At 31.5% G+C, this 25,387-nt stretch overlaps 1 protein-coding gene across 1 annotated transcript in view; it reads right to left on the bottom strand.

Annotated features, from left to right (window-relative positions):
• Nucleotides 1-1,763: 1,763 nt before the first annotated feature.
• The window catches only part of LOC142330033 (lanC-like protein 3), a 42,422-nt gene continuing 18,798 nt past the window's right edge, over nucleotides 1,764-25,387 (bottom strand). The window contains exons 2-5 of the mRNA XM_075375044.1: nucleotides 18,830-19,114; nucleotides 16,664-16,882; nucleotides 14,834-14,950; nucleotides 1,764-2,218 (exon numbers count right to left, since the gene is read on the bottom strand). Of these exons, the coding sequence (XP_075231159.1) occupies nucleotides 1,974-2,218; nucleotides 14,834-14,950; nucleotides 16,664-16,882; nucleotides 18,830-19,114 (866 nt within the window). The 3' untranslated portion in view covers nucleotides 1,764-1,973. The remainder of the gene's footprint in view (nucleotides 2,219-14,833; nucleotides 14,951-16,663; nucleotides 16,883-18,829; nucleotides 19,115-25,387) is intronic.

Genomic DNA, 25,387 nt, shown 5'->3' with positions numbered 1-25,387 from the left:
CATCATCATTATGTACATGTGACGTTATGTTAGGTAATGAGATATTGGTATTAGTAGCGTTTACTATTGGTCATACTGTTGCCTTTGCTGAAGGCAATGATGACGTAACATTCACTTTGGTTTTCTTCAATGCGATTTTGTCGTGTAACATTACGTTAGGTAATGACAATCTCGTATTAGCAACATGAACCGTTGGTAACACCCTTGCTTTCTCTAAAGGTAGTGATGCAGTGATGTTGCTAACAGTATCAGCAGACTTGTTTTTTGAAGATGATGGTACGGTAGTGTTGTAAAAAATGGACAACGGTTCCACGGACGATGAATTACACCATATTAAACAGTACCGACGGCTGTGACGAAGAAAAAAAATTTTGCATCTTTTGTATTCATAATTTTGTGCAATCTATCGGCGTGACCGAGCAATTCATCCAGCATCTTTTCAACGATATTTTCACCATCGGTTCTCACTCGGTAGACTACACGACCTTCGCAAATCTGCCCTTCCCCGTCTACGATTACGTATGCGTAACCGGACGGAACATGATGGGCTACCTTATCGGTAAAACTAGTGTTGGGTTTAGGTGTGGCAGTGTCCATCGGATGTACAAATGATTCAAAGTGTGCATACACCGCATACGGAACGCGTAGTGTGGACGAGTAGTCCCTAAACTTCATCACGCATTCCTTTTCTTTAGTGGGATCGGGTACTCTTATCCTTTGTACACCATGTCGCTTACACTCGATCAAATGTTGGTTTAGGTTTTGTGTAGCGACAAGTGAATCTGATGAACTGAAACGGTGCAGACAATACGGACAATATTGACTGCTGCATCGACTCTTTGTTAGACCCGAAAGGAGATGAGATTTACATTTACATTTATGTAAATGTAAATGCAAAAATTCAGTCGACAGTTCATTCTCATTCAGCATCAAAACCAAAAATATGTCGCTATTCTTTTCTACGAGGAAAATTATAGTAAATTTTCTTTCAAGACAGATGAGAGGAGTCTTGCTGTTGATCTCGTGAAACACATCACAACAATTAATTTGGAAGAGAAGTTAGAATATTTAAAAAAGTGAAGACCATTCAAAATACACATTGCAACACGGTGAGCTCTAGTATAAGTTACTTAATATGACAATAACAGTCTAGATGGTCCACAGAAATATATAATATTCTCTTCTTACTTTTATGTAAATTATAATTAATAAAAAATGCACTCATATGCATTCAGACATGCAACTAATTAAAGAATGAATCAGCAACATTTTACTGCGATAACTGTACGAGTTTAACAAAAAACATAAGGTGAAAATTTTCATTTTGATGATAAAATTTATTAACGCACTGTAATCGTTTACATAATTTGACAACTTTCTGTAAAATATTAAGGCAGAGGAAGTGAATCTTTCAATCTGTTTTATTAAAGAACAGACAGTTATGATTAAAACTACCTTTAGCGTCAACAAAAATAACTGTACTTAACTGCAATAATAAAAAATAAATTTAATAGAACGTTCAAACTTGTTATTTGCAACTCGATGCGATGTATTTTAAACAGTGCAGTAAAACAAAATTTTTATTTTAATGCATTAAAAAATTTTTATTTTAATGCAGTCAAAGAAAAAAGCCTTTTAACACTGATTCAATTCACACAAGATGAATTGGCCTTGAGATCTTATTATATTGGTTTACAAATAATGTATAAAACTATTTGATTACAACAGGGAAGGAATAGGTTATAATAAAAAAAGGACACATATGAGAGCAATATGTTTTTATTCTAGTATAAACACTGTTAATAAAATTTAAAATATTTTTTTTTTAAATACTACAGGAAATCAACAAACATTAATTTATCATTAAAACAAATTTATTTTATTTCGCCATTAAATAAAGTATATTTATATCAATATTTCTATATGACACATCAGGAAAGAAAATTTACCCATAAAAAGTAATCTATAATCATCTAATAAACATCAAGAAAAGGAAATGAAGCTTTCTCAGGTAAAATTAGATCGGCCAGAAAACAAACCGTTCCAGCAAAACCTTCATATAAACTATACGGATTGTCTGGTTTACGGGCCGAAGTAAACCGTTTACAGAATATAAATTTAGCAAACTGCTGGGCTCTGAATAAATGTTTTTTATCTCCTGTTAATCTATATAACAAAAGAAATACATACCCGTTTCCAGCTACACCGTGACAGATACCTGAAAAAAAATAATCACAAATTGTCAGGTAGTACAATAAATAATTTCAGACTAGTTATGTTAAGTTTTACATATAAATTTTACAAATAACTGACAACTTCTGTAGTAAAATATGATCAATTACCGGGGTTACTCCACCACCGTTTAGTGTGATAATTTAGTATCAAACATCCTGTAGGCTACATGCAACGACTTAACGAAAATATTTTGGCTCTCAAATCATAAAATCACAGCGTACAAATACTGCATCTGAAGACGTCTTTGCTTAACCTCAATAAAGCTGTATATTTATTTTTACTTATCAAACACCTGTTTACTAATGTGAAAATCGGACATGAAATATGTTCGGTTAAACATTACCGCATAAAAAAATTTAAAACATAGTCACACAAATAAGAATTCAATGCGATACAGCACAGCTAAATATAACTATAAATGTTAGAAAAACAAAGAAAAAAAATCTGATGGAAACAGAACAAACATATTTATATGTTGTGATAACAAATTAAAAAAAAAAAAATAATTAAAGTTGAATAAAACATTAAATTGTAAAAGTGTTTCACAAAATCCATACCTAGAGCATTGTTCCAGGTGTTCTCTTGAGTAAGATCAAGAGTTTTTGTTTGAACAGATTTTGTTATTTTTATTTTACTTTTTTTTGCTATGACACTCTTTCATCGACTTTGTGTTAAAGATTTTAACTAGTGTTAAATGTCTTTAAAAATTTTAAAAAACTACTACTTCATCTGTTATAACTCTCCAACCTTAAAAGTTTTCATCTGTCTCGCATCAAAATGTTAAATTTGAATGTAGATATACAGTTGAGCTTAGTTCTTGCACAACTTATCAATATGTTCATACCGCCTTCAGTTTGACTGACCAAAAAATTATGTATGCGGGAAAGATTTCAATGTATAATTACAAATTAGAATCGGCTTCATATTGCTTTTAGCAATAGAGCATTTAAAAATAACAGACTTATTAAGTTAAAAAGACTGCTCATTGGAAAAAATTTACATGAAATTTAAACAAGCAATAACCGATAAATAAAACTGATTTTAACTACTACAGTTTCTATGCTTATAACTTCTACAAACCAATATCAAAGTTTAATTTCAAATCATTATGATCCACCTATGAAAACCAGAAATCAGACACAAAATATCTGGGGTTTATGCGTGTTGTTTCCCTAAAACTGAAGCAAACTCTTATCTTAAAGCCACAACATAAATGAAAATTGTTCGGCAGTGTTTTAACATCATATTTTTAAAATAGTTTTTCTGTTAGGTTACATCAGTAGAGATGTTATCGTAAATATATAAATGTATATTATAAATGGTGAAATTCTATCATTGAAATGTTTTAACACTACTCATTAAACCACTTGTATAAAAATTTACTTAGGCAGGTGAATGATGTAATTTTCAGAAACCATTATTTCAAAAGCATTTTTTTCATACTTGAAAATAATCCACGGTATTTGCATCAAAACCAATGCGAATGCCCGTTATTTCAATTTGTCCACATTGTCACCTGTTATCTCATTTCATTTCCTGTTATTTCATTGTCACCAGCAAAACCTATTTTAACTAAACTTACAGAATCAACTTATTTTAACCAGCTTAATTACACAGCAATTTACGTAACTGAAATCTTAGTTCTGTATTACGTCCTCACTTAAAAAACTCGTGGGACTACTGCTCCAACAAAAAGAAATTTTTTAATTTAAAAAGATACTTAAATAACAGATAAATCTGATTCATTTCATGTGAACTTTCTTTAATTTACAAACATAAAATGTCTTAATTTTCCAACACATAACTGTGCCAAATAATTTGCACAATTCCTACAAGAAGTTTTCTTCTCAGTTTCAAAAAGGGAATAGCTGTACCGTGTAATTTTTTATGAATTACAATCTAAGGATGTGTTTCAGCAAAAATTTGAAGCGATGAGAATTAAAATAAACAGAAATTTAAGTTACTTTTACAAAATCATCTTTTTCTTTCAATTTCAACGCAGTTTCCTTCTCCAGACTTCTGACAAAAGTTCTTCAAGATTTACTCACTGGAGAATAAGAAATTTCAGAGAAACTAAAATTAAACCAAATTTTAGACTACTTGACTGATTTTAAACTACTTTAAACTAATTTTAAATTATTTAAGCATCTGATCACAGAAGCTTACTAAGAAGCTTGTGGGGATGGGAATATCAAAATGGAAATTTAAAGCACATGAAAAATGCCATTCCTGACCGGGATTCAAACCTGGGACCTCCGGATAAAAGTCAGCAATTTTATAATTTTTTTTTTTTTAATTTTTAACAGAGGTATCCTTTTGAGTAAAAGATAAGAGCTAGTACCTAGAGTAAACACAGGTAATTCAGTAAAACTAGCGATTGAGAAATTGATGATTAGACATTATAAATCCATTTTCTTCAAAAATAATATAATTTTTTTTTATTACTGGTCTGCTGGTAAATACCTTAGTTTCTTTTACTGTGTATACTTAAATAATTTTTTAAATCTTTTATGCCCACTATTTTCCATGAAATCACTATACAACTAATCGATTACTTTTGATAATTTACTCTTACTGCACTAATTTAAAATATTTTATTATTTTAAAACAGTGTAAAAATCCTTTCTAAGGGTAAGTGCACAGTGAATGCTGGCCACAAGTCGCTGTTGCAGGTTGCTAGATAGCACTGGTCACAGATAACCGATTCACACTGTTGCGTGCACATAGTAAACCATGTATAAATATAGTATCCGCCTAATCTTCGTTTGGTTGTTGATATTTGAAGACAAGCTCCAGTAGCAGCGGTGATGATGAATTTCTTACGGAAAACATTTTAAAAAATGTATTTTTTAAGGACAAAAGTATTAATGACATAAATAAGAAGAGACAATTGTGTGGCAAGTATCATCACCTTTTTCTGCAATTAAAAGATAAAAACAGTTTGTTTAAATACATGAGAATGACTCTGGAAACATTTAATTTCACTGTCAAAAGTAGAACATCGCCTTCAAAAACAATGGTGCAACTTGCACAAACAACCAATATTACCAGAAGAAAGAGGGCTTGTGATTACTTTGAGGTTCGTATGTATTTTGATTATACACTTATACCCATTATTAGGCTACTATTAATTTTTTAAAGTTTTTCTTATAAACTTTATGTTACAATAATGTTATCCGATAAGTACACCAGCTGTATAAACATGAAACTGGAATCTGCCCATAGATGGCCCTAGCTGTCAATGTAATTACCATCAAACCACATCACTGGCACCATTGTCTTTCTTCGACAGCTGACAAAAATTTTCAACTCGCAATACAAGTTTCATACAACAGCATAGTTTTAATTAGTGTTGAACATGTCAAGTTTTGCACCTACAAACTATGATTTGTGGACAGCATTTCTGTTACCATTTAAAGAAAACTGCTGCAGAATTGCATTGAATGCTTGTTGAAGCTCACGGTGAGCATGCTCTTGGTAGATAAGTACTTTGAGTGGTTTAAAAGATTCAAACGTGGCAATTTTGACATGAGAAACGAAGAATGTGGAAAACCACCAAAAACGTTCGAAGACAGCTAATTGCAAGCATTGTTGGATGAGGACGACAATCAAACGCAAAAACTTGCGAATCAATTAAATGTAACACGAGAAGCCGTCTCCATAAGTTTGAAAGCCATGGGAAAAATCCAGAAGATGGGAAAATGGGTTCCACATGAACTAAATGAAAGACAGCCAGAAAACCCACTTGTGAAATGCTGCTCGCCAGGTACAAAAAAGTCATTTCTCCAACGAATTGGGACAGGTGATGAAAAGTGGGTATGTTTCAAGAATTCTAAGTGTAAAAGATCATGGGTAACTCCAGACGAACCATTAACATCAATTTCAAGGCCAAATTGCTATGGAAAGAAGACAATGCTCTGTGTTTGGCGGGGTCAGAAGGGTGTAATCTATTATGAGCTGCTAAAACCTGGTGAAAACGTTAATATGTAAATGAGAGTGAATGACTGGATTCTTATGATAATTTTTATGCTGATTTCATATATGTTAATGGATTTTTTCTAGCAGGCTTAGTTTTTTTTTTGTAATTGAAATTTCTTTTGAAACAAAAATGTACGGTGAGCATAGTATGATCCTACATTACATGCATTTTGTACTCTCCTAGAATCTATTTCTTTTGGATTTTCTGCTGTAATTTGCTGTACGTAAGATTCCAACAGTAGTCAGCTAAGATTTTTGGGTTCCACATTCCCTGACATTGTGCTCTCCATGTACATCACAGATAGCACTGAGATTGTTAGGGGAAAAATCCAAATGTGAATGTAAGAAATGGATTTTGAGTGACAAGTTACACCCAACTTCTTTGTAGTTTAGAAGTTCACTCACAAGTTCCCTGTTGGAACTGGAAGCTCTTGGGTACGTGGCACTAGCCACATGGCAGAGGGAATATCAGAGTATTTAACAGTAATGTCTAATTTTAGCTGTTATTCCATCCCAGATATCTTTATTACACAAAAATAACAGCCTGTGGTGTGATCCTTCAGTTCTCTCTAAACCATTGGAATTGGAAATGGCAAAGATTTGCCCTGATCACCTAACTTACATCCAGAGTACAGTTAATACAACTTTTTATCAGTGGAGTTACATTTCTTTTCTGACATTTCACAGATACCTCACCACAGATGTAGCAGAAATTGTTTGTACGATTAATGCAACTGTGAGGCATTATTAATACATTACAATGACTAATAGTGTTTAAAAAAGAAACAATTTATCCACACTAATTTAATTTAATACAACATATACCCACAAATATGAAAGCCAGCTACAAAACTGAATGATACACGCATGAGAACTTGCACTTACATAAGAATTAAAAATATTTCTGTAGTCATGAATTTATAAGTAAATATAATAATGACAGAAATTACCAATGAGTGGATGGTTATGTTTATAGAAAGATGAAAATAGGAAGAATAAGTCACATTCTTGTTCTTTTTAATTAGTGTGTATATAATAAACACGATGATTAATGTCTTACAAATCAATGTGACAACAATAATAAACAATGTAAATAAATAAACAAAAGTTACTTAGTTGATAAATAATGCAATAAAATACGTTCACAAAATGCTATGCTTATGGAGTTCATTCCTGATATACTACCTTTAAATAAGAATGGTAGTTACAAAAAAGTAAGCCTGTAGATGAATTCTAATTTCATATTTGAAATCAGCATGATAAATACTACAAGATAACAAAATCACTTTTGATCCGTATAATCAATGGCAGCCTTCCCTTATTATGCCCATTTTTACTTAGTTGCTGTTGAGAATTCATGTCATCATCAAGCACCACAACCCAAGAAATTAACATTATATTTTGTTATTTTTATTCTATTAAGTCACTGTGATCCCAAGCAACCATCCTTTTAAGGTAAACCAAACTTTATAGAAATAGTAAGCGGTTAATTTTGCTTACGAGAATCAATTTACAAGCATACTATTAAATACAGAAATCTTACAAATGCAATCAGAATAGTAAGAAAAAACAAAAAGGACTTATTAGCTAGCATTTTAGAATAGTGTAAATTCACATTATTATTATCTTTCTCGCTTTTTGGAAAAATCAGTCACGCTTGTCTCCTTCTTTCCTGTGAAAGGTAGAGTAGAGAAGTAATTTTACTACCCACCATGCATCACAACTATTATTGAATGTGATTTTTTTTGTTTCTTCACAGACCAGTTTCTGCATCAATAGTTGCAGAAACTGGTCTGTGAAGAAACAAAAAAATTCACTTTCAATAATTCAAGTGAAAAGGTGCTGATGCTACAGGTAGATGGCAGGAGACTACTAAGCAACAAGAAATCCAACAGACAGCAGCCTCTGATGACTGCCTTTTGTGGAAACCGACACAATTAATGATTTAATTGTGATCGCTGGTAATGATAAAGAGTAAATAATAAATAAAGCCACTGGTTACAAGAAAATTTATGAAAACACGAGGAAATCTCACCTCCCAGATATTTAGAGGCATCAAATTTGGCTTCAGATCGAACAAAAAAAGAAGCAAATATACTGTGAAAATATCTGCCTGATCTCTTGTAATAAAACTTTTTTCCTATCCGCTATATCAAGATTATATTTAGTGGAAATGACGGAAGCTTGGTTCTAAATTCTCATTTACAAAACAAAAACACAGAATTTAAAATATTTAAACAGAAAAAAGAATCTTCTTCTATTACAAACAAAAGATTGTTGTAGACCAGTGAAATTTTTGTAATGTTCTGAGTTGTAGAAATGCAGCTAAAAATATTGAAAATTATGAAATACATTGTTCTATTTTAGGCATTATATAAATTTTCATCAAAAAACCTTTTTTACCTCATTTTTAATATTCAATAAACTTCATATGCAAGTTTAAAATTACAAATATTGTTGAAATACATTAAGAAAAGCATGAATTTTCTTTCAAAATAGTATTAAAGAAACAAAACCCAAAAGGATGTTGGCGACTCTATGTACCACATATGAGACTGGACATTGAGTCCAACCGCTCTCAGATTAATGATTACCCGAAGAGTTTAAAAGATTTAAAATAAATGTTTTACAAGGTTCTTAAACCCAAATTTTTTTTATCTTGTGCAAAAGGACCACATTTTTTTATTCTACAAATTCAGATCTGATTCAATCCAAATTTTTATGTCAATCAAATTTAATGCATACAAATTTACATACCAGAAATAAACACTCACCACATAAATTAGTTTAATTTTTTTGTTTGAAAGATAAATTTATTATGTTATTTAAAACTGCAGTTAATTTTTTTTTTTAGGTGCGAATAACATTTTCACGTTATCATCGCCCAGAAAACAAAAACTAAAGTATTAAAAACAAAAACAAACAACTACTATAACAAATAACAATACTAAAAAATTACTTAAGTTAATATCACAGACAAAATCTTAACTATTTAAAAAACTGAAATAAAAATAAATTTAACTAACTTTGAGAACTATAAGGGCTCCTCCTTGAATAACAGAAAAAATAGACTTAACATAAAATTCATAATAAAAAAAAATATATAACATTAAAATGTATGTAAAATACTAAGACATCGAAGAAATAAAAACACCTGGTCTAAAACTTCTTATCATTGCCCAGGATTTGATGAATTCGTTCCTGGGCAATTTAAATTTACGATGCACAGCCACGTTACATTTATAATCCACAAGGATATGGCCCACAGGCAAGTGGCAGTTGCATCATATGCATATATTGGTGCACTTACTGCTGACATCAGATACCCAAGAGTAACTCTGGTATGACCTAACCGCAATTGACAAAGGACCACTTCCTCTCAACAAATTTTTCTTCATAAGGAGTCTGATGGCAATACAGTGTCTATTCTGCCAGAGTTTATTATCCACTGAAGCTGTCCAGTCACCTTGCCACTTTGCTCGAAGAGCATATTTTACACAATTAATAAAATTGCATGTAGTACTACAAGTGGTGAAGGGCAGTTGACTATATGCATCTTTTAAAGCTTGGAGTGCATTACAATAGTCATTACAAGTAGGAATATGATGGGAATTTGGGTGAACAATATTCAAAGCCTTATTGATAGCATACCATTCAGCAGTAAATACATTTGTAATATTAGGTAGACCAAACATAAAGGTTCTGCCATTAACAACAAATGTACATCCAATGCTTTTATTCTGTTTACACCCAACCTGTGTATACTACTGCATCTGGGTTTGTCAGAGATAATTTAGTGAAACATTTGCTGAAAAATGATAGATAGTGTTGATTCTTTATTGCGTACGGTAAGGTAAAAAATAAAATTTATTAGGTTGATTCTCCACAGAGGATATGAACAGGGATACATGGAAAAATAGGTCTTTCAACATTTAAAAAGTGTACTAAACGCCGGGTACAAACACCCACAGGTGCAGGATAACATGGATGGTCTTTATACCATTATAAATTAGGATTCACAGGGACTGTGTTAAAATCTAGGTGATCTGGTTGCCCTTTACAACAGGCAGAGTAAAATGCTAGAAGTTGGTCCTATCTATCCTGTAACAGTTATAAATTTTCACCCAAATCAAGCTCATAAGGCTTAATTAAATTGATTAATTTATTTGTATTTTGTACATTTTATTTTATAAATTTCTTAATACATCGACAAATGATTTTTAAACGCAAAAGTTAAATTAAATTGATTTATTCAGATTATCACAAATTATTGATTTATCACAAATTCTTTCTTAAAATAAAATTTAATATAAGTTAAATAAATTTAACATTTCCCACAGAAAGCGTTACATTAGTGTGCGTACACGTACTCACACTTTCTGTATAATTCTGAGAAATAGTGGTAGGGGTTAGACCAGTGAGACCATCAGAAAGACACAGTTTTGTGTTTGAATTCATCGCAGTGAGTTGAGTGCAGCGACTATGTTAAAGAAAAACTGTTTTTGAGATTTACAATCTATGTTATATACATTATACACATAAGAGAAACTAATATTAAAGGCCTCTCCATAAAAACATTTTATGAATCCATTAGAAAATGGCTTATCCATCCATCAACAATTTTTAAAAAAAAATTTTTATTATTAAAAATGTAACATGTTATAATAACAAATATGTTCAAAATTATAATTATAATTAATTTTGGATTGGCCAATTCCTTAGTACTATAAGTATTAAGATATTTTGTAAAATTCTGATATGTACAAGTAGTAACTATTAGTGGTTCTACAAATTCTAGACTAATTATGGGTGTTCAAAATCAAATATGTTTATTGTTTGTCATTTTTTTATTTTTATAAATAATTCATTGCTGTTAGTAACATTTTATGATGTGTTGAGTTATTGTAACTTGTCTTTTTTGTAAAACTTGAGAGAGCACCCTAAGCAGCATAGTCTTAGTACAGTGTTTCACAAATCCCAACAATAGAAAGTTCTTTTTTTTTATTCAATAAAAATAAAAATTTTATTTTTATGTATAATTTAAATTTGATGTTTTATAAGAAGCTTACTACAAAATGGTGTCTGAACATGGACCAGAAGCTTACAATCCCAAAGTGATGATTCACCGCACTCAAAAAGTATGCTAATGATAGGGCTTGATCTAAAAGCACCTGTAGCAACACAAAGAAAAACAAGATGAACAGCATTTACATCTTAAGTGCTGTATGACACACTGAAGAGTAGGTGACAACCATAATGCAAACTGCAACAAACTAAGTATAATAAAATCACAATAAACATGACCTATCGACTCCCCAGTTGGTGTTGGACGAATAGCATACCTAGAAGTATAGAACATTCTGTAGAATGACGGAACATTTTGACAAGACAAAGAATAGCATGATGTACAGCATGTAACATCTTAAGTGTAGTATGATGCACTGAAGAGTAGGCAACAACCATAATTTAAACTGGAATGAATCCTTTGTCTTTACTAGATTTAAGTACTGGTACGACAATGACTTTGACCAGACCAGGAAGAAGACGTGTGCAGAGAATAAACCATTATAGATTCACAAAAGGTGTTGTAGCACCAAATTGGAAAGGTGTAAGAGCATACAGAGATGAATGTTGTCAGGTTTATGGGAGGTATCACTTGGGTTTTTAAGTGTGTGTGACAACTTGTTGAATAATACAAATTCAGCATTTAATTCACCAACATTTAACTATAATACTTCAATCTGTATCTTGTACCTCTGAAATTTGCTAGTGTATGATGAAGTGAAAGACCTGAGCAGAAACAATCTGGTAAGGTAGTTGCCACTGTAGATGATGAAAGCAGTTCTCCTTCATGAATGAGTCTGAAAATGGATTGTTTTGGTGATCTGCCAATTGAAACAAAGCTTCTTCCACACAGTAGACGAAGGAGAGTAGTGCATGAGATGGTGTCCATGTATTTTGTCCACGACTTCCTCATACGGTCTAAGAATACCCAAAGGATGACACACCACTTTAGGCATTAAGGTACAAATTTAATATCCATTTGTAGGCCTGCAGTGAAATTTGCACAGTTCCTCCCGTCATTTCCTAATAGCATTTTGGCAGTCATCATTCCACCAAGAAACAGAAAAATGTCTAGGATTTCCAGATGCTTGTAGAATATATCTATTAGCATTCTCAAGTAACAGGGACATAAAAGAGGTAAGTTGATCAAGGGTGTCTGCACAGTCATTATTCTGTAATGGGAAGGCTTTATGGTAACTCCTCCAATCTGTTTTTTCAACAATCCATCTCCATGCTCTTTTGTTCAGCCCACAGTCGACACCAAAAGAAATAATAATTGGCCTGTGGTCACTGCCATAAAAGTCGTCACAAACATACCAATTAAGAAAGGAAATAAAATGGGAAGTTGCATACAACATCCCAGAAAGGTTGGTTACGTGGACTTCCTTAACAGGGAGCTAATTAGATGGCTTTCAACCAGCTGTGTTTACTCCTGTCCGCAAAACTTTAGATACAGGACCTTCAGAGGGATCCCACAGCTGGTTTCACTAACAAATTTTTGTTCATTCATCTTATTCAGCTCTGAAATAGTGGTTGTAAGTGATGCAACTTGATCAGATAACATCTGAACAAGTTTTTTTAGCTCACTGCATGATCCGCACTGCCGATTACCTGAATTTGTAAAAGCTTGTTTTGATGTAGCAGTGGCAAAAGGTACAACTCGTTTAACCAAGTTGTGCGAGTTAAGCATATTTTTATATTCACTTTGTGCAGCTGGAAAATATAGCTTCTACTTAGTACAAATAAAAATTGCCTTCTCTTCTTTAAAAGTTGGGCAATCTCAAGAATGAGCTGTACACAATCCACTGCAGTTTCCACATTTTTCATCTTCTTGGCAGTTAAGTAACGTGGTCTCCTTATATATCTAGTTTTCGAGCAAGATGTTGTAACATTTCCATATCGTTAGCATTTGAAACATAGTCATGGGTTGTGGATGAATGGTCATACCCGAACCGACAGGTAAGCTTACTTTTATTTTCTCTGAAGGTACCAGAAGGTTAGATGTTATAAGTGAAGGTGTAGGTTCTTACACTCTGCTCTGCCCTTTCATTATTTATTTCACCTCTACACCTTTCTGGGTACAAAGTTCATCAGCTATTTCATTAACATCAATCTCCAGAAGATCCCAGCAAAAGATTACTCCTTGGCTGGTATTTAGAGATTTGTAGCATTGTAAGCTTCTTGTTCCTGTTTGGAGCCATATTGTAAGCTTCAGGTCTCTATTCAGAGACCATTTTGTATGCTTCTTATAAAACATCAAATTTAAATTACACACAAAAATAAAATGTTTAATTTTTAAAGAATTAATTTTTAATGAATAAAAAAAAAATGAACTTACTATTGTTGGGATTTGCAAAATAATGTACTAAGACAATGCTGCTTATGTTGTTCTCTCAAATTTTATATAAAAAAATTACAATAGTTCAACACATCAAAAAATATTACTAACAGCAATGTAGAAATACACATTATTTATAAAACTATTAAAAATGACAATAAACACATTTCACTCAGCGCTCCCATAAATGGTCTACTTGAATTCATAGAACCACTATTCTGAAACTACTTCTGCACATCAGAATTTTACAAAATATTTTATTAATGTTTATAATACTAAAGAATTGGCCAATCCAAAATTAATTCTAATTATAATTTTTTACATAATTTGTCATTATAACGTGTTACATTTTTAATAATAATTTTTTTTAACGTTATTTTACTGTATTCTGTATAAATCATAGTTTATAAATTTCTGAACAGTTTTTTTTAAACATACTCACTATACTCAACTAACCATGACAAAATCCAACAAATGCTTTTCGATGGTCTCATCAGTTTAACCCCACCACTATTTCTCAGAATTACAGTCTGTGTGAGTATGTGTACTCACACAAACGTAACGCTCTTTGTATAGGAAATGTCTCTTCATATTTCAAGCATGATGTCATACTTCTTAAAATTTTATTTTAAGAAAGAATTTTTGATAAGTAATGAATCATGCGGCGAATAATTAACTTTGACATTGAAAAAAATCATTCGTTGACTATAAAATAAAATATAAATAAACTCACCAATTGAATTAAGCCGTATGATTTATATTTAAGTCAAAATTTATAATGGTTACAGCATACTGCCTTTATGTTACTATTACCCATATTGGTGAGACCTAAGAGTGATAGGCTCCGTTCACCAATAAACATCTCATCATTTGAGACGCACTACATAGAGCCACCCACCCATCTTCACAATAATTTCCACCTTCAGTTATGGTTACTAAGATATCGCAGCACCAGCAAGTGTAAATGTAAGAAGAAACAATGTAAGATGTTTTTGTGTAGTTGTTTAAGGATAAATACTGCAAATTGTGTAGTGTTCTTTGTGTAGTGTATGCAAGTTGCAGTAGCTAGGGTCGTGGGGATGTCAATCCCCAAAATCTAAAACAAATGTTACTTGCTAAACAAGACTAAGTTTTACCATAAACCATATCGAACTGTATAACAGACAGTTTGTAGTGATTATATTGATTTTAAGTAAAACACAAACTTATTGTACTAACCTGGACCTTTCTTAAGAAGTCCTTTTTCCCAAATCAGTTCACCACATTTTAAGCATGATTTTAAGTATTTTACATCTTGCCAAAGAAGATAAGCTTTTGCCATCAAATATACAACACCTAAATAAAAATAATCAAATATATATTAGAAGGATTTCACACACTCACTTTATTATTTTAATTTTACACAGCATCAACTACTATAACGTTAAGCATTAACACACTGTACGCATGGAAAACTGCAAATAGTATTTAAAGAACACATTTATTTAATGCAGTATTTAACTGGCTTTATATCCAACTTGAATAATAGATACATATTTGAGATCTAAGTCTTTAATAACTTTTTGATACATATAACAGAATATGTTTACCATTATTTTCTGACTAAAATGAGTAAAAATGACTAAAATATTATTATAAATTCAAGTATGAATTTGAATCTTTATTTAGGGATTTAAAACACAAAAAAGGATTTATTTTTGACCAAAACATGAGTTATTTTAAAATACAGACCCTTTTTGACTTACTGCTAATTTATTCTCAAGAGAGTACAAACATTATCTATCAGTAGTCGGCTGTTGGATCCGCTAGTGTAATCATAATGATGTTATCACTTCATATTACCAATTAACACATAAGAGTGCTGTGATGCAATAAAAAAATTAACTAATAGAAGTTTAATTTTACATATGTAAATTACAAGTGTTAGAAGTATTTTCAATATTAATTTTATAGATTTTCATAATTGAAGGCTACTATGAAGGGGGAATTGGAATTGAAGGAGGTCCAGATAAGATCGAACAATTGAATTTACTAGTTCCAAAAACAACGTTTTGAAAATGAGTGGCTACAATTTAAGAATATTTCTATTTCCATAACTTGAATGCAGGAAATAATGGATTTCAACCACAATTAAGGCATGAGTCAGCAATAGTATGTGATCTCTTTGAAATCATTGGTTTTTGAAGACATAGGTCGAAAATAAAGTTAAAATGCCACAAACGCTTTTTTTATGAAAATCATTTTGGAATGAACTTGAATACTCAGGCTCAAACTTTCAAAATTAAGAAAGGTTTTACTTTACCCGATGAACAAGACGTCTTAAAGGCCAAGAAAAAATGAACCTGTTGAACAATAAATCTCTCAGAAGGTGCAACACACTTTTAAACAAACAATGGCTCCAAATATATATGTTTTTGAAATCTGTACTGTTTGAAAAGCAAGAAGGATTGAGAACTTTCATTTTCTATAATTTTTTTTAATTTGCTTCTTAAACTAAAAATTACAGTGTGAATGCAACACTACTTCAATACTATAAGGACTAAACTTCAATATAAGGACACTACTTCAATATAAAGACTAAGCCCAGTACTGGGCAAGAAAACCTGACTTTTTGGACATAATTTTTTTTCTGAAGATATATACACTGTAAAAATTAATAGTTCAATCGTATCAATATTTTAATTTTTATTGATCGAGGGGTTAGAGTTCATTTATACTTTATGGAACCAAGAATTCTGAATCAGTAGTCAATTTTTTCTGAAAGTAGAAAATATTTTTAAGGACTGTTCAAACATCATCGATTTAAATTTTTGTAAAGTTATGAAAATTCTTTAGATGTCAATAAACATTATTTATAATATTACAGTGTTAAATTGTATTATACAGACAATAATTACTTAAAAACTGAATTAATAGTAATACTACTGCAAAAAATATAGGCTTAGGAGCACGCATGACATTATCTACAAAAATACATTGACTTTAATTATCTAGCTTTCAACTGACTAATTCATATAACACCTCAATTCAGAAAAAAGCTAAATTTACCTGGAGCTCCATGACACCAATGTACCAGTTCTTCACTTACAGGCCGTACTCTGTTTCCAACCTCATCCATCGCACAAGGAAAATTACCATCTGGAGTTTGCAATGATAACATAAAATCAACAGACTGTCTTATAGCATGTTCTGAATCAGGATACTGTTTAAGAAATTCAGGTACTGACATCAGCATTTGCAGTATAGTACTCAGTCCGTGAGCAGCTCCTTTAAAAGAGGTAAACAATAATTAGAACACTGAGTAAGAATGATTTGAATTCTAAAAATTAGTCGCTAATTTTTCATCTCTTTGTTGTATTTATAGATTTGCTCTACCGTTTGATAGGATAATAATTATTTTTTTCAATTCTACTTTAAATTTTCAACTTTTTGAATTCAGCAGCAAATTAAATCAAACTACAAAAAAAAATTATTAGCCCTTAATTTTATGTTGATTTCATAAAATGAAAATTTTAAAAACAGAAATAAAAAATGTTATTGTTTTACTTTTTAGTGTAATTTTCTGAAGTCTGTTTCAATTGCTCACATTTTATTTTAAATTTTTTTACTGTTTTATTACAAATTTGGACAGGCCTATAAAAATACTGTTTGCAAGGAACCTGCGCCTATAAAAATAATTAAAACAAATACTGAGAAACAATATAAAAAGACATTTGCTAAGTGTGAGTTAAGGGTATCTTCATATCTGTAATATGCGTTATTTTTTACCAAAGGTTTTTCAACTATCCTCTATATTAGCATGAAAAAAAATATAAATATACAGGGGGTGATTCAGGAGGATAAGGCAAATACTTTGACAACTCATTCTAGAGGCTAAAAATAAGAAAAAATTTCATATAAACATAGGTCCGAAAACGCTTCGTTAGCGAGTTATACAGGGTGAAAGATTTCGCCCTCGGGTGAAATTTCTGAAATTAAGAATTTCAGAAAGGCTTAATTTACCCGGAGGAACTGAAACTCGGGCGAAATCTTTCACTCTGTATAACTCGCTAACGAAGCGTTTTCGAACCTATGTATATATGAACTTTTTTCTTATTTTTAGCCTCTAGAATGAGTTGTCAAAGTATTGCTATATCCTCCTGAATCATCCTGTATATATATAGTATCATGCAAATTAATCCCAACACAGATGTTATTTAATAAAAATAACTTTTATTTATGATTTTGAAAAAATCATACTTATACATAATTTGTGAATATCTCGTAATTAACAGTTTCACATGCGCATGCGCGCACACACACTTACACACAGTTTGTATAGACAATGTAACACTTCATTTAATAGTTCCACTAGTTACCTTAAATTCATTTTTACATGACCACCAAAATAACTTCCTTAAAGTAAAAAAGAATCATCAAAGTCGTATTTGATGAAAAACAAGGCTGTATGCTGAATAGGAAAATACAGAAAAATTAAATTTAGCCTATAAAACACAGTCTCCTACCTAGTAACAATCTACTTTTCAATTGAAAAAGAAGACATAATGAAGTAGTTAACAGATTTATCCCCCAAATAAAATAACCCACTCCTAACACACAGACAATTTTTTCCATTGTTAAAATGGTTAGAATATGTTTAGCAGAATAACCTACAGAGACTGCAGCAAATTTGCTTTAATTTTTCCTACTATCTACAAACTGTATCCTTTCAAGATGGCCTTCATGTGAAGAATGAGAAAAGGTTTGTAGATGCCAAATGAGACAAATAGAAGACAGATATGAAATAACTGTTTTTTGTTTCATCGAAAACTCTGAATACATTCAACTATGTTTTTTTTCTACAATTCAGGCCTCTTCTTTTCTGTGCCTTCCTTCAATTTTATTTGCAAATAACGACTTTTTATTGAAATCAAATCGACATCACTTTCACATTTTATTGATTTTAAAATGCTCAATTTTATCAAAATTATAATAAATAATAATGCGTACTACTCATTTTCATTACATCAGAAAATCACCAAATGAGAAAAATCTCACTACACACTTCAAATCTGAAAATTAAACGATGCAACATGACATGGTACACAATATTATTTCTAAAGACTTAAATCAGTGCCACTGTCACTACCAGAATAGGAAGAATCAATTGACGCTAAAATTTTGGTCTCTTTTCAGACAAACACATACTTATAAACAGTTTACAGTAACACATACCTAAATATTCTGTATCATAATAAGAATACATCAACCGTGATGGACTATTGTGTCTTTTAGAGTACTCAATCCCAGACTCGTACACACATCTGCACACATCAATGATATCTTCAATAGGTAACACGTAAGTGCCAAACACTTTTTTTAACCACAATGCTCCACTTATGTATCCAGCTCGTCCTACTAACAGTTCATCACCACCATAAGGTAAAAAATGTATTTTTTTACACTTTACACCAGCAGCTGTATAACGTAATATACTATATTCCATGGCTTCCTTCTCACCTATAAAAAAAAAATATATATAAAACAAGATCCGAATTAAACAATACATAGAATCAGCATTAGAATTATAGTGATACAAACTCCACTACGATCAAATAAAATAAGAAATATATACAAAATAAAAAAATTTATTCAATTTGGCTCTCTGTACAATTTAACTGTTTAAAATTATCACAAAAATATATATTAAAAGCATTTTCTTTTAATGATTTGATCTGTCATTGTTATTTTTAGAATTTAAATCAATACTGACAATACCATCAACCGCACAAAGTCATCATGTGAGAGATATAGGTGTCATAGATCACCTGCAGGTGGCCAGACCGTGTTGCAAAATTATGGATCCAAAGTATGAACTACTACAGAAATAAATGAATAAACTTTCATTATATTGTTTCATACAGAAATGTTGTTCAATTTTTAATTTGTAAATTCAATTTTATATACAATACTTTTAAATAAAAAACTGTTATTATATACAGTATACTTTAACACAGTACAAGTGTAACTACAGTACACCAAAACATATACCGGATTTATACAGAGTAACCATGACATCAGATTAATCAGAAAATAATAATGTCTGACAGTTTCTCGACAATGTATTCATGTTTTACGACAATATTTTCAATATGTTAGACAACACTTTATGACATACAAACAAAGAGTAAAGATGGGATGTAGCAGGAATGTTTAAAATTAAAGTTTGATAAAGTAAGAAATGAAGAGGTTTTAAATTAAACTAGAAAATACAGAAGGTTTAGCAGAATCTTGCTAAGAGATTAAGGCTAGTGGGCTGTATATATATTACAGCAACCAGGGTTCTATAATGAAGTGTAAAAAGTAAAAACAATGAATGAAGACGCAGATTAGAATACTGAAACAGATAAACAAGGATAAAGGATGTAAGAGGTTTATCAAGACATAACAGAAAGGAATAGAGAAGTACATCAAATCCAAATAATGGAAAAAATTCATATAAACATATGTCCTAAAATGCTTCGTTAGTGAGTTATGTTTATTTTATTTTAATATTTAGGACTTTAATTAAGGTGTAGAATTAGTTATTTCTTATTGTTTTTGAATTGAAAAATTGAATAAAATAGGTCTCAAAACCACATGTGCAGTAGTTTTAAGAAATCTGGGATAAAAACCCCTGTTTTTATGTTTGATATAAAATAACTCTATTAAATTGGTAATAAACATATATAACTTATAGAGAATTTAATTTTGAACAAAATGGTGTAAGGTAAATTGGATAAAACAAAGAAAAGTCAGAAAAATCCCAATTCTATTTAGAAACACTACACTAGACCAAAGTAGTACAGTAGCAGTACGTATCAGTTTATAATAAATGTTCAAAAATAAGCCTGCCATTTTCAACACATTTCTTGGAATGCTTCTGTATTGCTTTTGTTGCTCTTTTTAGTTCTTCAGGGATGCCCTTAAGTTGCTCAGCCGCATCCATAATGTGAACATTAAATTCTCACAAGAATGTATTTTTATTTTATATAAAATATTTTTCATCCATCCCCAGCAAAAATCTAAAGCTATTAGATCAGGCAATCTAGGTGGCCAAGAATGTGGACCTCCACAACCGATCCATTTCTCAGAGAAATGATGATTTAAGTGGATGGAAATGGCACAAGAGAATTGAAGTGTGTGATCGTCCTGGAAGTATAGTTTGCATCTCGATGCTAGATGAACATCTTTAAGCAGCTGCAGCAACAATTCTTGAAGAAACTGCTAGTAAACTGCCAGGTAATGTGAATGTTCAAACAGCTGATTGTGAAGAAGGGCACACACACCATGTTTTATTAGATAAAACATTATAAAACAACAGTTTTTATTATAAACTCATTTGCTCAAATCAGGTAATAAACAGCTGAGACAAGGCTTAAACTGTTAAAATGGAAATAATTATGCGGCCTGATAATCTTGTGCCCATTCCATTATTACAAATAGAAACTAATTTTAATTCATTTAGTGAAGAAAGTAAAAACATGCTCAAGATTAATTACAAAACAATCTAAAAATGTAAATACTGTATTTTCATTTAATATTTTATGGTAATTTCCAACACAACTGACCTAACTTCAACTGTGTAATTAAACTTTCAAATAATCATAATAAACTAATTTTTTTTTAATCTACTAATAAATTCATAACACCTAATCCAATTTCATTTTTAACTACATTTTTTTATAGGTTAATTAATACCTTATAAAGGTATAAGGTATGATGACCTTTAATAACAAAGGTCATATTTAATACTAACAAGCTTAATGCGATTATATTTATTCTGATCAATGGCTATAAAAAAATATTATAAACAGAGATTTCAGCATTATATTAATAGTGACGTAAGGCCACAACCCACTAAAAAACTTTGTACTTTTCTTAACAAATTGATTGCATTGCATGTCATACCAAAATATTACAATTAATGAAATGGTAAACGTGAAATCGATAAATGCAAATTACAGGTAACTGTTCTATTACATAACAATTGTTCTCCTGTGCTGTAATAGTTAAAAGGCAAAGTTAGAATGCAACTAATCTTTTTATCTACTACTTGACAATTGAATTAAAATACAAAGAAACTACTATAAAAAAATAATCGTAATGTAATATATTAAAATATTCATTTTATATAGAAGAAATTTTTAGAGAGAATTTGGAGGTCATTGGTAAAGACACAATACAAACAATTCTAACAGAAAAAATGAACCACCAAAAGGTGTGCTCTCATTTCATTCTACTTCTTGACTAAAGAACAAAAACAGATGCGTCTTTCTTCCACACAAGACTTCGTTGAAACTGTCGATAGTGACCTGAATTTTATGCAAACAATTGTAACTGGGGATGAAAGCAGGTGCTTCATGTATGATCCACAAACAAAGCGTCAATCCACTGCTTGATAAAAGTCAAGCAGTAAAAATCAAGGGTGAAAACTATATTGATTGCATTCTTCAACTCTAAGGTCCTGATTCAACATGAACTTGTCCCAACCGGTCAAACCGTGAGTTCTTAATTCTATTTGGAAATAATGAAATGCCTGATGCGTCGCATTTGTCGAATCCGGCCCGAGTACCAGGATCCAGGCAGTTGGACTCTCTTGCACAACAATGCCCTGGCACACATAGCAACATTTTTTAATACGTTATTACGCTGAAAATCAAATCACAGTCCTATCCACCCACCCTGTTCACGACTTGGCTCCAGCAGACAAATTTCTGTTCCTGAAACTCAAGTTGAAGATGAGGGGCAGCTTTTTCAACAACATTCTGACCATCCAAAGGGCTTGCACCAAGCAGTTGAAGACGATCCCACGAAGTGATTTCTCCAGAGCGTTTACGGGCTCTACCGGCGCTGCAACACATGAAATGTGTTGCAGCGCCGGTAGAGCGCCTTGGTATCCCAAAGATCCATAGCCATAAACCTTCCTTGCTGACAAATTTGGTGGGCTTTCTTTGACTTGCAAGGAGAACTGGTTTGGCCCCAATTCTACAATTCTCTTCAAAAAAACTTTTTCCTTCTGCATCGTAGTGTGAAAAGAGTCTAAGGCAGAGCCCAATCGTTTGGTTTGATGAATCTCTGTGAGCATTTTTGGAACCCATTGAGTACAGAACTTCCAGTAGCCTAATTTATCAGTGATAATCTTGTACAAAACCGTATGAGAAATTTGTGGGAACGATCAGCCCCTAAATAAATCACAGGTTAAAGTAAAAATGCCTAACTTGAAACATTATAGAAACATCCTTTTGAATTCAGTAAATAGTAAACTTCAAATTATGTAGCACTACTGTATTCATTCACAGTCACTTAGTATCAATTACTATTGAATGTTTCTACATAATACACAAGCAGAAATGTTATTAAATGAAAAATAATTGTAGTAATAATATAATTACTGGGCATAATGTTCAGAATCAGAATTTGTAACCTTTCTACAAAATAACAACTTTAACAAAAGTCTGACTGAGCTTCGACAAGGTGCGCCTAGATATATCCAGAAAAAATAGGAGAAATTTGTCCAGTGAACTGAATCTAAACAAACTTCACAGCATCATTTATATCAAATTACACCTCACTAGATCACATCTCTCTTTGGTTTAGCCTCCGGAACCACCATCAGATATTACACTTCAGAGGATGAATGGGGATGATATGTATGAATGTAAACGAAGTGCAGATATGTGGTTAATTGAAACCCAACCACCAAAGAACACCGGTATCCACAATCTAGTATTAAAATCCGTATAAACAACACCTTTACTAGGATTTAACCTTAGAACTTTTGACTTAGAAATCAGATGATTTACAATGATAAGTTCAACATTAGACCAACCCAGCGGGTACGATATTACAAGCTGTAAATCACAGATCAACTTGTAACTTGGGACCTAGTCCCACCAAAGATAACCCCTTGACAGTCAACCATGAAACGTCTTTTAAGGAATATTCCATCAGCTGAATCAAGCATCACCAGAGTTCAGAGAAGGCAGCATTCGGATATGGTGGGCTCCCGCTTATAAGATAACAAGTGATCGGAAGCACTGGAATGCTCCAATACTACACACACAAACAAGAAAAAAGTCCAAAATCAAAACAAAGCAAATCACCTACATTTCCACACATAATGTAAACTCGCTCATGCCGACTGGAAAACTAAAATTAACAATTAGCCTAATAGATAAACACAAAATTCAAATCACGGGTCTGCAGGAAATAACACACATCAACCAGGACGCCATGGAATCTCAAGGATATAGGCTCTACAAAGATATACCTGGGAAGTGATGGAAAATGTCCCAGTTCGAGTAGGTTTTTTAGTCAGCCTCAAAATAATAAACTCCATACAAGAATTCAAGTTACTCTCCAAGAATCTTAACACACCCTTAAAAGTATCTAATAAAAATCTACATTATAATAAATACCCATGTACCCACTAATAATAAAAATACCTTTCCAAAAGACTGTAAAGATACAGAAAAGGTTTGTTTCTGTTTTTTTTTTGGGGGGGATGGCAAAAAATGCTTTTGTATTATCGCCCAGAATAAAAAGTTTTTATAAAAAAAATAATAACTAACTACAAAGTCTAAAAATTTAAATAAAAAACTTACAACTCACAGATAAAAATTTCCTTAAAATATATTTAAAATTAATATCAGAGTTGTAAACATATAATTAAAATAAGCGGAAATATAATAAAATCTGAAAAGGACCCCTTCTCAGATAACAAAAAAATTAAAAACTAAAATAAAAACTTAAAACACAGATAAAAATTTCCTTAAAATATATTTAAAATTAATATCACAGTTGTAAACATATAATTAAAATAAGCGGAAATATAATAAAATCTGAAAAGGACCCCTTCTCAGATAACAAAAAAATTAAAAACTAAAATAAAAACTTAAAACTAATATCACTAAAAACTTACAATTATATCACAGTTGGAATCTTAAAAATACAATAAAATTATTTACAAGAAACATAAAAATGAACACAAAAAACAATAAAATTTACATAAACATTGAATTTAACAAAATCTGAGAGGGGTGTAAAGACCCCTTCTCGGATAACAGAATAAAAAACAAACATAAAACATAAAAATTAAATCAAAAATGGTCAATAAAAATTTTCAAATACAAAAGCTATATGCAACATCAAACTGTATGAAAGAGCAACACAATGTAAAAATATTAACATCCAGTCTAAACATTATTGCCATTGCCCAAGATTGACATATTTTTGGGCAATTTAAATTATGATGCAATGCCGTATAACATATGCAATCCATAAGTATGTGGTGCACAGTTAAGCGGCAGTTGCATTGTACACATAGTGGTGCATGTTCTTCTGACATGAGGTACTCGTGCATGACTCTGGTATGTCCTATCCACAATCAACACAAGAATCACTTCCTCACGACGAATTCTTCTGCTTTGAGGAGTTGCATGACAATGCAGAATCTTTAATGTGCCGGAGTTTGTTATCAATGGTAGCCTTACAGTCACCTTGCCACTTTGCATGAAGAGACTGTGTTTTACAGACGTTTTAGTCAATTACGAGTAGTGAAAGGAGGATGATTACTCATGTGTTTAGCAGCGGAATCCGCATGTTCATTACCTGGAATTCCTACATGGCTAGGAATTCAGCAGAAACTCACTTGTGTGTTGCAACGGTTCAACTCAGTGATTGCATTGTAAATTTCAATGATGATAGGATGTCTAGAATAAAAATTTTCTAAGGCTTGGAGAACACTACACG

Source organism: Lycorma delicatula, chromosome 9 (genome assembly GCF_047948215.1).
Source record: "Lycorma delicatula isolate Av1 chromosome 9, ASM4794821v1, whole genome shotgun sequence".
Taxonomy (NCBI): Eukaryota; Metazoa; Arthropoda; class Insecta; order Hemiptera; family Fulgoridae; genus Lycorma; species Lycorma delicatula.
Note: the sequence above shows the minus strand (reverse complement) of the source record. Positions and strands in the feature narration are given on the sequence as shown.